This window comes from Haliotis rubra, unplaced genomic scaffold (genome assembly GCF_003918875.1).
Source record: "Haliotis rubra isolate DU_JTF1 unplaced genomic scaffold, ASM391887v1 Scf418, whole genome shotgun sequence".
NCBI lineage: Eukaryota > Metazoa > Mollusca > Gastropoda > Lepetellida > Haliotidae > Haliotis > Haliotis rubra.
Window position 1 is genome coordinate 341,428 of NW_025767100.1, and position 15,722 is coordinate 357,149.

Below are 15,722 nucleotides of genomic sequence, written 5' to 3' on the forward strand. Positions count from 1 at the left end.
AGGTCAATGGGTCACATTTCTTTAACTTACCAACACATTAAAAAAAGAACTTTGTTTTGGGTAACTCATCATAATACCGCCAAACGTGTGTATGTGTGTGTGTTTGTGTGTAAGGGGGAAGGGAAGGGGTGTGCAGGTGTGAGCATGTGCGTTTATGTGTTAATGACTACTGTGTTCATGTGTGTATGCATGTGTCTGTGTGCATATGTGTGTGTGTGTTTGTTTTTCCTCATATTCATCAAATAATCTGGCCCCAATTTCTCAAAACCAACTTAAGTCTGAGTTTTGACTTAAGTTTAAGTATCTACCAAACTCAAATTGTCTACTATGTTTTAGTTTAATATTGATTTCAGTTTATTCTAGGAAATGTTTTTTTCTGTTTTTTTCTCAAATTTGAGTAAAAACTCAAGTTGTTTGGGCATTTTATTTTAAAAATGCAGTTGAGTTAAAAATTCAGCTGTTTCAAATTGTCAAACTCAGTTTGAAATTTGAGTAAAAACTTAAGTTTGTTTTGAGAAATCGGGGCCTGGATGACAAACAAACCCCTCCCAATATTCCCATCTTCACAGCACATAATGCTCTCTGAAACAGAGTCTTAATAGCGGCCTCCATGACATACAATTTGGGAGAATGAATTTCAACTTACAATAAAGTCGCCACAAGCCTGGCTAGTATCTGTTGCCCACTGTAACTGATGAGGTATTACGTGATGGTTGTAGCTCACCTACTTCAAATCACACTATATCCTGATACATACCCACATTCAGGGCTGAGGTAATTCACCTAAGGCCAGCTCTAGGGATGTCTAACATAAGAATTTCAACATATGTAAGTCAACATGAATACTCCAATGTGCAAATGTTACTTCCAGTGCAAGTCTAAAATAATTATCTCTTAATCTGACTGACATCAACAAGGTATTTTGATTGAAAATATAGACATATGTAAACACATGGTAAATATCACAGAGACGTTAATGTAAAACAAGCCTAGATGGGTCCGGGCAATTCAAACAGGCCTGTCGGGTCGGATCATACTCAGTTAATCAAACTAATTCATTTATCGATGATAAAGTATTTGCCTTAACATGCTGAATCAAACCTAATATTTGCCAAACAAAGTAAGTCCGTAATATTCATATGTTTTAGCCAGTTAAATACATTTCACCTTCACTGGACTATCATGGGGACAAAATATACATTCCAGGACTCAGTGATGGTAAATATTGTTGTTAATCAGTAACAGACACTGATAGAAGTCAATGGCAACTAAGAGCCTAAACAAGACAGAAGATGATTTCCCTCAATCCAATCTAGCGCCAGAGCTTACTTTCATTGCAATAAATCCATCGGTCTTTGAAGATTCTGCTCTCCTGATGACTAGTTACATGTGTCACCATTCCCTGCCAACATACGAAGACTGGCACATGGCGTAACACTTACAGGCAGTCTCAAAATTCAAAGAATCCAAAGATTTTTGTTTTACTCTGTTTTACCAATCTGATACTGACTTCAATATCAGTCTGTGAACCCTATTGTGTAAGATATCTTATCAACAACAAGAATTCATGAAGATGACTGGATCTTCCCATTAATCTTCTCAGAATGGACTGTCATGGTGTGATGGATCCATGCACGTCAACACTTGGATTTCTCTTGTCCCTTCAGAGAACACCAGAGATCTTCAACATCTTGACCAATCAGAAACAAGCATCTATGGCATATTGCCAATCATTAGGTTTCTGACCAATCAGTAGGGGTGTTTTGTTTCTGACCAATGAAAACATGTTTGGATTCTGACCAATCAGGAGAGAGCATGTTCCATTCTTGACCAATCATTCTGGAGCATGTTTGATGTCTACCCAATCAAAAGAGTAGTAGGTGGGCCGTCACTCCTGGTCACTTTCCCCATCACTGGAGAAAGTCTGTGAAGACAGGCTGGTCTGATGGGTGGGAGGGATGCCATGGGACAGCTGACGGTAGTGATCCAGCCACTCCTCCACCATCTGCTTCACCAGCGCTGGCCGCTTCCCCAGCTTCTGGGCTGCCACGAGGATACCACCCTTCGTCACCACGCAGTCTAGCCACTCCCGTAGGATGGTGTCCTCACGCCCGATCTGCAACAGAGTTACCGTAACATCAGGGAAACAGTGTCATCGTAACATCAGGGAAACAGTGTCATCGTAACATCAGGGAAACAGTGTCATCGTAACATCAGGGAAACAGTGTCATCGTAACATCAGGGGAAACAGATGTCATCGTAACATCAGGGTAAACAGTGTCATCGTAACATCAGGGAAACAGTGTCATCGTAACATCAGGGAAACAGTGTCATCGTAACATCAGGGAAACAGTGTCATCGTAACATCAGGGAAACAGTGTCATCGCAACATCAGAGAAACAGAGTCATCGTAGCATCAGGGAAACAGTGCCATTGTAACATCAGGGAAACAGTGTCATTGTAACATCAGGGAAACAGTGTCATTGTAACATCAGGGAAACAGTGTCACTGTAACATCAGAGAAACACTATCACTGAACATCAGGGAAACAGTGTCATTGTAACATCAGGGAAACAGTGTCACTGTAACATCAGGGAAACAGTGTCATTGTCACATCAGGGAAACAGTGTAACATCAGAGAAACTGTCATTGTAACATAAGGGAAACAGTGTCATTGTAACATCAGGGAATCAGTGTCATTGTAACATCAGGGAAACAGTGTCATTGTAACATCTGGGAAAATGTTTTATTGTAACATCAGGGAAACAGTGTCATTGTAACATCTGGGAAAATGTTTTATTGTAACATCAGGGAAACAGTGTCATTGTAACATCAGGGAAACAGTGTCATTGTAACATCAGAGAAACAGTGTCATTTACATCAGAGAAACAGTGTCACTGTAACATCAGAGAAACAGTGTCACTATTACATCAGAGAAACAGTGTCACTATTACATCAGAGAAACACTATCACTGAACATCAGAGAATCAGTGTCAATGTAACAACATCAGTTAAAGGGTGCTTCCTCACCTCTGAGCCCGTGAGGAAGTGGACAGGAAGCAACTTGCCCTCGTTGTCTACCAAGGGGAGATAAGCCACCTGTCCTTCATCATTACTTTCAATGTTAGCCCCGGCACCAATGCTGTCATCCGTATCCAACTCCATGGAGACCAGAGCAGAAAAATGGCCTCTTGTGTAGCCAAGGACCACAGGAATCTTCCAACAGAAGCTACGTTCCCATAGCAACGGAAGGTACACACCTGGAAGGTGAAGGCATCAGAGTTCAATGTTTTGAGCGAGTGAGTGAGTGAGTGAGTGAGTGAGCGACTAGCTAGCCTATTTTTACTCCGCTTTTTAGCAATATTCCAGCAATATCACGGCTGGGGACACCAGAAATGGGCTTCACACATTGTACCCTTGTGGGGATACGAATTATGAAACATTGATACACAAAAGCCCAGTACATACAGTGCATATCTTTAACATTATATATTCACTAGTATAATACTAGACTTGGATATTTGCCAGGCAAGAAAAGTGTGTAGCACAACTACTGTAAAAGACAACTTCAAGTGGGCAACACTACAGAAAATTATGCCTTGAGAAGTCTAGTTCTTAAGTGCACAACACTAGCATGATGTGTCATTGTGACAAAAATATTATAATGTCGAAGATAGCTTTGGCAGAGATACTATAAAGGGTGGTTACTGAAATGTTAGACCTCTGCTTGACCAATCAGTATTCCATAAGTAATAACCTGAATGTAACAACACCAGTTTCCTATTGGTCTTACAGCAACTTCTAAGATAATTGCTCAGCAATCAGTGCAGGAAGACTGATTTTATCGTCACCATAGGTTGTCGTGACTAGTTGATGCAGTTTCCATGGTCGCTGGAATCTCAAGACTCACCCTGGAACTTGGCAAAGCCAATTGTCTCCCCTCGGAAACTCTTCACATACTTGACTCCATACACAATAATTGGTCGTCGCAAGATGTGAGCCAGTGCAAATATATGGGTCTGCTCAAGTGATGCCCCTGAAGCAAACACCACCAAACATTATTGACATAATAATTACATTTCCATTTAAACTTTTTTCAGTTTATTGTGGCTTCAAAAATGGGCATTAGACATTGTACCCATGGTATTCGAACCTGGGTCGTTGGCATGGCAAGCCAACATTTTAACCACTAGGCTGCCCCACCGCCACAGATTTTAATGAAAGTTTACGTATGTTTTACAATTTTACTTCCAATGACCAGATCCCACAAACAGTTAAGTTTCTATGACATTAGTGGTTGTGACACAGTCCATACTGAGTGACCTGACCATCACTGTCCTCGAAATTCCCCAAGGGTTACAGAGCAGGTTAGTGATCAGCTATAAAGTACTTAACTTTTGTCATAAGCATGTGTAGAAAACCAAATGTGGACGCAGAGCTCAAATCCGAGTTTAACAATGAACACATATCCAAAAGTAAATGATGCTGAAAATCTCAGAAATATAACCTTGAATATAAAGTCTTGATCATACGTTTTGATGAAGGACAAAGGGCCACAACTCTGCACCTAGAATTATGGTGCTGCAGATGACTGGGCCCAAGTGTCCTACTGGATAGCAAGAGTGTCCTACTGGATGCACACAAGGTTACCTGGTTGACTAGCAAGTGTCCTACTGGATGCACACAAGGTTACCTGGTTGACTAGCAAGTGTCCTACTGGATGCACACAAGGTTACCTGGTTGACTAGCAAGTGTCCTACTGGATGCACACAAGGTTACCTGGTTGACTAGCAAGTGTCCTACTGGATGCACACAAGGTTACCTGGTTGAATAGCAAGTGTCCTACTGGATGCACACAAGGTTACCTGGTTGACTAGCAAGTGTCCTACTGGATGCACACAAGGTTACCTGGTTGACTAGCAAGTGTCCTACTGGATGCACACAAGGTTACCTGGTTGACTAGCAAGTGTCCTACTGGATGCACACAGGGTTACCTGGTTGACTAGCAAGTGTCATACTGGATGCACACAAGGTTACCTGGTTGACTAGCAAGGCTGAGGAGCAGGGCCCAGTCCCTTTGACACTGACTCTCATCCAGGCTGAAGTGAAGAGATCGCGCCTGCATAGACTCATACTCCTTCCAGCGTGGGTAAAACCTGCAAGATAGTGCCCCCAAAACATACAGTCACAACAATATTGCACTCTATATTTCGCAAGACAAACAGCGTCCTTAGCTGTAGTAAGCAAAACAGTATCCTGATTGACGTAAACAAAATAACTCTAACTAAGGAAAGTAAAACGGTGCCCCATAACACACATTCACTATGATTTAGAAAAAACAGTGTCCTCTAACTGTTGTATGTTAAATAGTACCCCATAAAAATCAGAAAAATTGTGCCCTCCAACTATAGTCAGCTAAATAGTGCCCCATCTCATTACAAACAGTCAGAGTGAGTGAGTGAGTGAGTTTGGTTTTACGCCGCTTTTGACAATATTCCAGCAATATCACGGCTGGGGACACCAGAAATGGGCTTCACACATTGTACCCCTGTGGGGAATTGAACCAAGGTCTTCAGCGTGACGAGCGAACGCCTTAACCACTAGGCTACCCCACTCCCGCCCCACATACAGTCAGAAGAGCTTGCACAATTTCATTTTCTCTTGTAGTGTTCAGATAATGTCATGAAAGAGGATTGTACTTCACTATTGTCATTACAGGGATTGAACTTCACTTCACTATTGTCATGACAGGGATTCAACTTCACTATTGTCATGGCAGAGGACTGTACTTCACTATTCACTAGCGTCATGATAGAGGACTGTGCTTCCCTATTGTCAAGACAGAGGATTGTACTTCACTAGTGTCATGACAGAGGATTGTACTTCACTATTGTCAAGACAGAGGTTTGTACTTCACTAGTGTCATGACAGAGGATTGTACTTCACTACTGTTATGACAGAGGATTGTACTTCACTAGTGTCATGACAGAGGATTGTACTTCACTACTGTTATGACAGAGGATTGTACTTCACTAGTGTCATGACTGACTGACTGAGTTTGGTTTTACGCCACTTTTAGCAATATTCCAGCAACATCACGGTTGGGGACACCAGAAATGGGCTTCGCACATTGTACCCATGTGGGGATTCGAACCCGGGTCTTTGGCGTGAAGAGCCTACGCTTTAACCACTAGGCTACCCCACCGCCCCACTAGTGTCATGAAAGAGGATTGTACTTCACTACTGTCATGACAGAGGATTGTACTTCACTACTGTCATGACAGAGGATTGTACTTCACTACTGTCATGACAGAGGATTGTACTTCACTACTGTCATGACAGAGATTGATTGTACAGAGGATTGTACTTCACTAGTGTCATGACTAGTAACATGACAAAGGATTGTACTTGTCATGACAGAGGATTGTACTTCACTACTGTCATGACAGAGGATTGTACTTCACTACTGTCATGACAGAGGATTGTACTTCACTAGTAACATGACAAAGGATTGTACTTCACTACTGCTATGACAGAGGATTATACTTCACTACTGTTATGACAGAGGATTGTACTTCACTACTGTCATGACAGAGGACTGTACTTCACTAGTGTCATGACAGAGGATTGTACTTCACTAGTGTCATGACAGAGGATTGTACTTCACTAGTGTCATGACAGAGGATTGTACTTCACTAGTGTCATGACAGAGGAATGTACTTCACTAGTGTCATGACAGAGGATTGTACTTCACTAGTGTCATGACAGAGGATTGTACTTCACTACTGTCATGACAGAGGATTGTACTTCACTAGTAACATGACAGAGGATTGTACTTCACACTGACTGTCACTATGACAGAGGATTGTACTTCACTACTGTCATGACAGAGGATTGTACTTCACTACTGTCATGACAGAGGATTGTACTTCACTACTGTCATGACAGAGGATTGTACTTCACTAGTGTCATGACAGAGGATTGTACTTCACTAGTGTCATGACAGAGGATTGTACTTCACTACTGTCAAGACAGAGGATTGTACTTCACTAGTGAGACAGATTGTACTTCACACTGACAGAGATTGTCATGACAGAGGATTGTACTTCACTAGTGTCATGACAGAGGATTGTACTTCACTAGTGTCTGTTAGTGACAGACAGAGGATTGTACTTCACTACTGTCATGACAGAGGATTGTACTTCACTAGTGTCATGACAGAGGATTGTACTTCACTACTGTTATGACAGAGGATTGTACTTCACTACTGTTATGACAGAGGATTGTACTTCACTACTGTTATGACAGAGGATTGTACTTCACTAGTGTCATGACAGAGGATTGTACATCACTAGTGTCATGACAGAGGATTGTACTTCACTAGTGTCATGACAGAGGATTGTACTTCACTAGTGTCATGACAGAGGATTGTACTTCACTAGTGTCATGACAGAGGATTTGTAGTGTCATGACACTAGTGTCATGACAGAGGATTGTACTTCACTAGTGTCATGACAGAGGATTGTACTTCACTAGTGTCATGACAGAGGATTGTACATCACTAGTGTCATGACAGAGGATTGTAGTTCACTACTGTCATGACAGAGGATTGTACTTCACTAGTGTCATGACAGAGAATTGTAGTTCACTAGTGTCATGACAGAGGATTGTACTTCACTAGTGTCATGACAGAGGATTGTACTTCACTACTGTCATGAAAGAGATTTGCTTCACTCTAGTTGGTAGGGTAGCACCATACATATACCCCTTGTTTGTGAACCAAATATCTTCATCTTGTAACCTTTCCTAGAATGCAATTCTCAGCATTACATCACCCAAACAAGTTCTGATTAACATGATTGACCTTCTGTAAAAGTATGATTGAGGTCTTCCCCACGGCATGCCACTCACGTCATGACCCCTTCACTAAGGCTGTCTGCAAGTGCCCGGCGGAGCGTGTTGTCAATGTCAAACACCCCCCACGTTGCCTGCAGGAGGGAGTCAAGGAGACAGTCTCCCGCCGTCCGGTTCCACAGACAGTACAGACGACTCCCCAGCCGGTCTGTCAACTCCACGTTCCAGTTGACAATGCTCTCCTCCTCCAACTCTGCAGATACACACCATGAAGATCAACACAGCACAGCTACAGATATTCCGTGTAAACCAATCATAGTTAATTCTGAGTTGCTTGTGTACAAACATATAAATACATTGTACAGGAATTTTTTAGTTATCTTTTGAATTGATTGGATTGGCAATTTGATTTGGTTAAATATGTTATAAAACAATTTCCAATGACAATTTACCCTTAAAATAGTTTAAGCCACATAAAAGTCCCTGGGAATATGTTTATAATAAAGAAATTCTTGTCATCCAAATATCATATCTTCTAACTTAGCAGATAACTCAACCATTAGAATAGAACGTGAGACTTAATGGTGATGAGAGGCCACCTACCACTCTGTACATCTCTGTCCAACAACTCATCAAACAGTTGTCCCTGGATGTGGCGAGGTAGATCCTCAATATCTGAAACATGGACGTAACCTTCGTAATGGAGGTTAGTGGTGGAAGGATTGTATGCAGGCTTCAACAGGGATTTTCACGGACTGAGTGAATGTGGTATTACATCACCATGAGCAACATTACAGCAACATCAACACTGTCACACTGATAACATCTGACAGGGGCTTCAAACACAGCAACCAACCAGCTAGGGAATCAAACCCTGTCTTTGGTGAAACAAGCAAACCCATTAACCACTAGGTTACCCACTGCCACCAGAGCCACTGGTATCTTCTGATAGTCACTCGCCTGAGAATTTGTAAAATATGTAAGACTGAAGCATGTACTTGGTGTATAAACATGATAAAAGCATTCTATGATCAACATGCTCAACAGAGTAATGATATCAGACTAAGTTTGACATAAGAAACTTGGGTATCTAGACCTCGCATGCATGACATCCTAACCTACCTGTTGGAAGAGCGAAGGTGACACAGTCGGTGAAGAAGAAGCATGGGAAGTCCCCCTTTCTCTGTCGTAATGAAGATGCGATTTCCCTCCGGATGTCAGTCGCCAGGTCCGGACTGGTGTGGGCAGGTAAACGTTTGACCGCCTTCGCAGCCACGTCAGTCGCAGTCAGCAACACCGCCAACATGTCTTCCCTTTTGAATCGGATGCCTAGGTGAACTAAAGTGTATCCCACCTCAAATGCACTTGGTCGATTTAACAGGTTAACTTCATCTTGTGTGAGCTGCCGAGCCGGATCACCACCCGATGCGATGAAAGCTTCGACAGCATTTGAGTCTCCATCCACAACACCGCTACAAGCACTCAACCACAGCCAATCCTTATCACGTAACCTTTTCCTCAACAGTCGTAACCTGCGCTCCTCAGCGCGGTTCTTGTCCTCGAAAGTAGATGCTGAAGCTGATGCTCCGTCTTGGTAATTCTCGATATTGTCAAGACTTTGGGACATTCCTGGTGAGGCCCGCCCCCGCCGGTTCCCTCCTTCCTGCTCACATATAAGCCCATAGCTTCCCCCTGAGGCCAGGTTTGTGTCAGAAAAGGTCCTACCCTTCGCAGTGCCACACAGAATGCACTTGATACCTTTTGGCCAGTTCTCATAGGTGCAGGCTCGACATATCCACTTGGCACCGCTACGATTGCCATGTGCTGCCACTGCCTTGTTAATGTCATTGTTTATTGATTTAGCTGCCTCCGGAGAATTGGGGGAGTTGCGTTTGGGGGTGGTTCGACCTGAGATTGGCGGGGCTGAGCTCTCAGCTATATTGACATTGACACTAAGGGGCTGCATCTTCTCATGTTGTTGTTGCTGCTGCTGCTGGTGAGAGGTGGGTTGAGATCGACTTGGGGAGAGTTTTTTGCGTGGGGTGAGGCACTGAGTACATTTTGTCGCCCGCTGCCAGTTGAGATAAGTACACATGTGACATGCCCACTTGTTGAGTTCACTAGTGCTGCTGGTTGTGGCATAATTTGATTCGCTGCTCGGTGGTGGCACCAGTGGTGCCATCTTGTAGATGTCCTGCTCCTGACTAGGAGAGTTGGTGATGAGCTGCACCGGGCGCGGCCCCCGACACAGCGTGCATCGTTTTGTAGCTGGGTAGTTCTCATATGTACAGTACTCACACGACCACTTCCTGTCCTCGCTGTCACTCATCTTGCCAGCTTACACACACCTACAGAAACAAACCAGAACCACTTCAATCATCGGACAGACAGATTATGGCAATCTGCAGCAAACACTTTTGGGACAACTAACCTGACCAAGTCTCTTAACATAATTTCGTGTAGAAGTGAATGTTGTAAAACAGATCATTATTAGCTGAGCGTACTATACCAAACAGAATCTTACTGCTCTAGTTTCGACAATTGGCTAAAGTTGTAGTCCAACACCAGAAGGACCTGCCTTGACCCAGACTTTCCATTGGAAAATCAAATCCCAGCAGTGGTCACACGGGCTTGTAACGTTAAAACTGCCACTATAATGTCACTGACACAGTCACAGGATCTTAGCATTATATCCTTTCATATAGTGCTAAGATCCTATTAGCAAGGATTGGTAAAGGCAGGGGCCAGGCCATTTTGCACATTAGAACAAAAAATGGCCCATTAAAAGTTTGAAGTTTACTATTGATACAAGGGCAGTGGCCCATTCTAAATTCAGAAAGTAACTAATAATCCTGAAAATGGCCCGTTGTCAAAGTTCTCTATCCCAATCCCTGTATTAGTGACATTATATACCTTGATGGCAGTTTTTAACGTTAAAGTCCCAGTGGCATTGGCGAGGCATCATATATATACAGAACCTTAACCTAAATTCATGGATAACCTTGATTCGTGGATCGTGGAAATTATCATGCTAGCTCGTAAATTAAGTCTCGACTGACGTCACGAAGCGGTACTTTTGATGTACATACCATGCCTTCTCACTTCTCGTTGTCTGCTTTTCTTGGTGTCAATACTTACTGCAGTGGGATGTCGTACATAGTGGTATAAAATAACAGACTATGTAATCCACGAAACAAGGTGACGTCACATTTTATGGGCACACGATTGGGTCATGACTGCAAATGGCTTCCGAAAACAAACATTTCATTCACGAGTGGAATATTAGGCATTTTCAATTTGCTGAATCAATGAATAAAATAATCAGTGCGTATACAAAATGAAATCATGCATTAAAAATATGAATTCCGCCACACTTCCCTTATATCCACGAATCAAGGTTACGCAAGTGTATATATAAAATGAAACCAGTGGTTGATACAACGATCATCATTCCACATACTGCCAGGGCACAATGACAAAGACAAAGTTGACAGACATAATAATTATAGTGGTTCTTGTTGATTGCCACCCCAACCTGGCTTCCACCATTTTGTGTCCACAGACATCATTCCTCCTCGTGATGTCACAACAAAGACAGTGCTGGACTTTTTCCAGACAATGACCAGTCATCACTTACCATGACGCCACAATCAAATGGCATCACTAAACATTCTGTCACTAGCCATGCTGAAGCTGGTCAGCTGCACTTTTACAGTCACATTATTATTGTTAGCAAATTGATAAAGTTGGAAGAAAGATGTTGGATGGTAAAGAGATGATCTTGCCTAAACATGTGTTAAACATGGTGACTGAATATCAGGGGTGGATAAACTTGCTTGTGTACTCCGGTACAGTGGCACATGTAAAATCACTTGCCCTGATAAGTTTCCACTATACCAGCCGTTTTCTTGTTGATTTTTTAAATAAACAACATAATTAACATTGGAATATCAACTGGACACTGGTACAGTGTGATATACAAATTTGCTTGCCCGACAGAAAAAAAACACTGGACTCGAGCATCGGGCAATGGGTTATTTCCGTCCCTGAATTTTTCCAATTACTGACTCAGCATGACAGTTCCAATCGACCAATACATCACACACATTAATCATGATCGCATCAAGTGATCATCACTCATAGATAACAAGCCATCAAAGTACCTCCATCACTCTTGTCTACTGATTGCCTCTCGGTCTCAAGACTACCTTCAAACAATTTGCACTATCCCACTACGTAAAGGTTTGTTCACAAGGACCTGCATCAATTATGCTACAAAGTGGAATTGAATAAAACTCACAGAAAATGAAAACACAGTTAACATGTTGGTCTTGTTGAAGCAGGACTAGAAACTCTGAAGACTACTGAATTATGTTACCACCTGTCCCATGAACTAATCTTAAAAAATCACCATAAAAACTTTAAGGCTGTTCACTCTTGTTCACTTCCAGCATATTGGCATGACAAATGTACACACTACACGTCATGCATGACACTCATGTCGATATGGAAGGACAAACAGTGTAATACTGTACATGACTGTGGCAAAGAAAGAAAGAATACACACAACTTACTGCTGAGCTAATGAAGCTGATCGCTACTGCCGGTACAACATTGTCTACATTACACACGACTCATCCTGCTTTGATGTACCGATTGTACGGACTTTCAGGTTCAACCACACAATAAGCACTTCCTTCATCAGTATCTTCTTTGAAACAACAGCTACCACAAACATTCATCCATGTTATACCTTGTTCCTGCTTCAACGTGTTCAATCAAGATCTTTCAGGAAGTATCTTTACTATTTATTTTTATCCATATTTATCATAACTATATTTTGTGATGTTTAGAAATATGACATCAAAACAAAGAAAGAGATATCAATGATGACACTGCTGTATAAAAGACTGAGTCAGTTGTGTGAGGTGACCATGACTCCCAGTAGCCAACCCAGCACCAACAAACAAGCCACCATCACACAGCTGACAGCCCTTCTACAGATTCTAGTCGTGCTGCTTCTCCTACAACTGAACATGGCCAGCAGCAGTGTCTCAAAGTCAAACGTGAAGAGTAAAAGGGTAGGTATTTGTTCATAAGACATGTTTTCAAAAATGTCTTTTTCAAATATACATTTTATTTACCATGCAGTGATGATACTATCGCATGGACCTGTCATAGAGTTATTTAGTCATAACGTCATAATTCGTACATGTACACAAGTTTTAAACAATGTTTACCATGAAAATCTGTTTCACTTTTCATTGAACTCTTTCAGCATGTTCAGATATGTTTCCATACATATGAAATCTATTTTAAAAAAAATAGATACAGATATTACATGTCTTAATAACCATGGCAATATTTGATCTATCAGTACTTAGTATTATCTAAATGTTCCATGACACATTTGTTTTTCTAAAATAGTTACAAATACTGAAATTAGGGGTGAAATGGTATACCGCAGTATTAGTAGAACTGCAGTATTTTGCCTTTGGTTTGGTATACCGTAATGCAATCCAAACATTCATTATTTCCGGTTTTCGTACCGTTCTTCTATCTAGTCATAAAATGACAGTTTTGTTCATTCAAAATAACAAAGATTATGGTTATTTTTTTCCATGTTATTAAAGTTAAACAATGTAAGGTTTGGCTCATGTGAATTTTCTGCATTATGATCATATCTCATGTACCGACCAAAGGTCTTGTACCGCAATATGTACCGTACCGTGGTAAAAGCGTACCGTTTCATCCCTAACTGTAATCATTAAAAGGATAAATCCCACTTAAACATAATATCATTGTTAGTTTGAATACATACTATGCTTACTGCAGGTTTTCGTAAGACAATGATCATCAAGAATCTTTCTTAAAGTTCTACCCCTGACATCTTCAACATGTCAACAGTTGATCATGTACAAATCACACTAACATATCATCTGGTTCATCCTGTACAAAATCTCACACTCAGTATGTTCCTTTCATAATTACTGGATACGATTACTGACCATAAAAGAGTTTTGATCAAGTTCACTTGGCAAGGCAGCATTCACATTCACCAACACTACTGATTAAAGCAGGGATATACAGGACGCAAATTCCTGCGTCCTAATACCTATACTCCTAAAACTTGACAATGGACGCAACAAAAATTATTAGAGCATCCACGGGGACGCAGAAAAAGTCCAAATACTTTTTGTAAAATTCCAATCAAGTAACAATAAGTTATCAAAGAGTTTGCTACTAGCTGGGTTATGGCATCATTTGCAATTCAATTACTGTAACAACTAATGTGATGATCATGATACACAATACATAACGGTATTAATAATATTTAACTTTAAGTGTATGGGACTCCCATTTTGCTGTCCGGGACCCATGAAAATTAAGAGTTTAAGTCCCAGGGACCCTCAAAAACAGGACACAAGGTAAATCCCTGTTAAAGTACTTGTCTACAATGAAATGGCACTATTCTTCCTGAATTTAACTAGACAAGTGGACTTATGTTAATTGTGAACCACTTCCTTACTATAATCTCAGATTTACATATTTTACAAGGGAAAATAGCAACCTGTACTGTCATCTTGTTTAGTTGGATGACACAATGTTGAGACTGAAAGAGAGAACAGTATGTATGTCTAATATGTTGTGAAAACACCTCACTATCAAGGCATATCATCTGTAAGTTAAGTCAAGTATAGAGAATATTCAAAATGTCAGAGCTGTTTATGTCATGAGGTTAGTATTTGCAGTAAATCCTTTCACTAGCCTAGGGCAGTCATTTAAAGTGGGTGCCTGTCACAGAGATAATGAACAAGGTATTTGAGGTGGTATGCATTTGAAGGTATGTTCTCAGCAGATTATAAGAGAACACGCTGAAGAAAAATATATTATTATGATTATTGTTGCAAATTAGAAATGGCATATTAAGTTTTAGCCAGTAATATGTTGTACTGCACAAAGACCAAATTTTCTACACATATTTCAGCTCAGGTATACATGACATAGCATGACAACAACAGCAACACAGACTATATCATCTGGCCTTTACTTGTCAACACTGGCCAGTTGCCATGCAGATACTTCCGACCAAATGAACTAGGACACCATATACATATTACAACCAAATTTAGTAATCATTTACCACGATGAGATTGGCACCTGAATAGCTAAAAGGATTAGCATCACAAAGGAATTTTATCTTCTTAATACAACTTATGATTCATAATTAGTTCCTATTCTGTTAGAATTATCTTTGTGTTCATAATGCAAGCAGAGTAACATTCATACTTCTCTACTGCGCATAAATGAACAGTAACCTTTGTCTGCACTGATTATCAAAAAACACAAAGCACATAACAAACATGAGGAAGCGTTTCGACAAAATAACGTGAATCCAAAAAAAGAAACAGGTTGTCGTGTTATCATCACGTTACATGATCAGTGGCAAAGGACTCAGCTCTGATCAGTTCTTGAAAAAATAAAACCTGTAACATACACACGTATGAATGATTGCACAAGGAAACAGACCTAAGTTATAACCTACATGGAATAATCGTATATATACTGAGGCATTCCGCATTTGAGGGACATGTCGAGGGCAAACCAAAACAATCACAGGTTTAGAAAATTCTCAAGGGTTCCGCAGACAAAGCAAAACTATAAATCAATTAAATTAGTCATGCAAATGTGTATCTGTATCAAATTCATGTTAACAGTTACAAAGGATGGATATTTACCCTCACTGCACAGAAAATATACCATATTCCTTCAACACCAAAACACAAACAAATCGACTTCCATGTTTTGCACGGTGACGTCACACGAGACATGTACGGACTTAATCATTAGGCATTATTTCCAAAAAT

The 15,722-nt window shown here is 40.9% G+C and overlaps 1 protein-coding gene across 1 annotated transcript; it reads right to left on the bottom strand.

Moving 5' to 3' along the window:
• Positions 1 to 442: 442 nt before the first annotated feature.
• On the bottom strand, positions 443 to 15,675 carry LOC124288458 (ubiquitin thioesterase zranb1-like). Its single transcript, XM_046724977.1, has 8 exons — positions 15,594 to 15,675; positions 8,977 to 10,202; positions 8,458 to 8,529; positions 7,912 to 8,107; positions 5,038 to 5,156; positions 3,911 to 4,036; positions 3,031 to 3,260; positions 443 to 2,116 (listed from the first exon to the last, which is right to left on the bottom strand). The coding sequence occupies exons 2-8, from the start codon at positions 10,181 to 10,183 to the stop codon at positions 1,889 to 1,891; spliced, it is 2,178 nt and encodes a 725-aa protein (XP_046580933.1). The 5' UTR covers positions 10,184 to 10,202; positions 15,594 to 15,675; the 3' UTR covers positions 443 to 1,888.
• Positions 15,676 to 15,722: the final 47 nt, after the last annotated feature.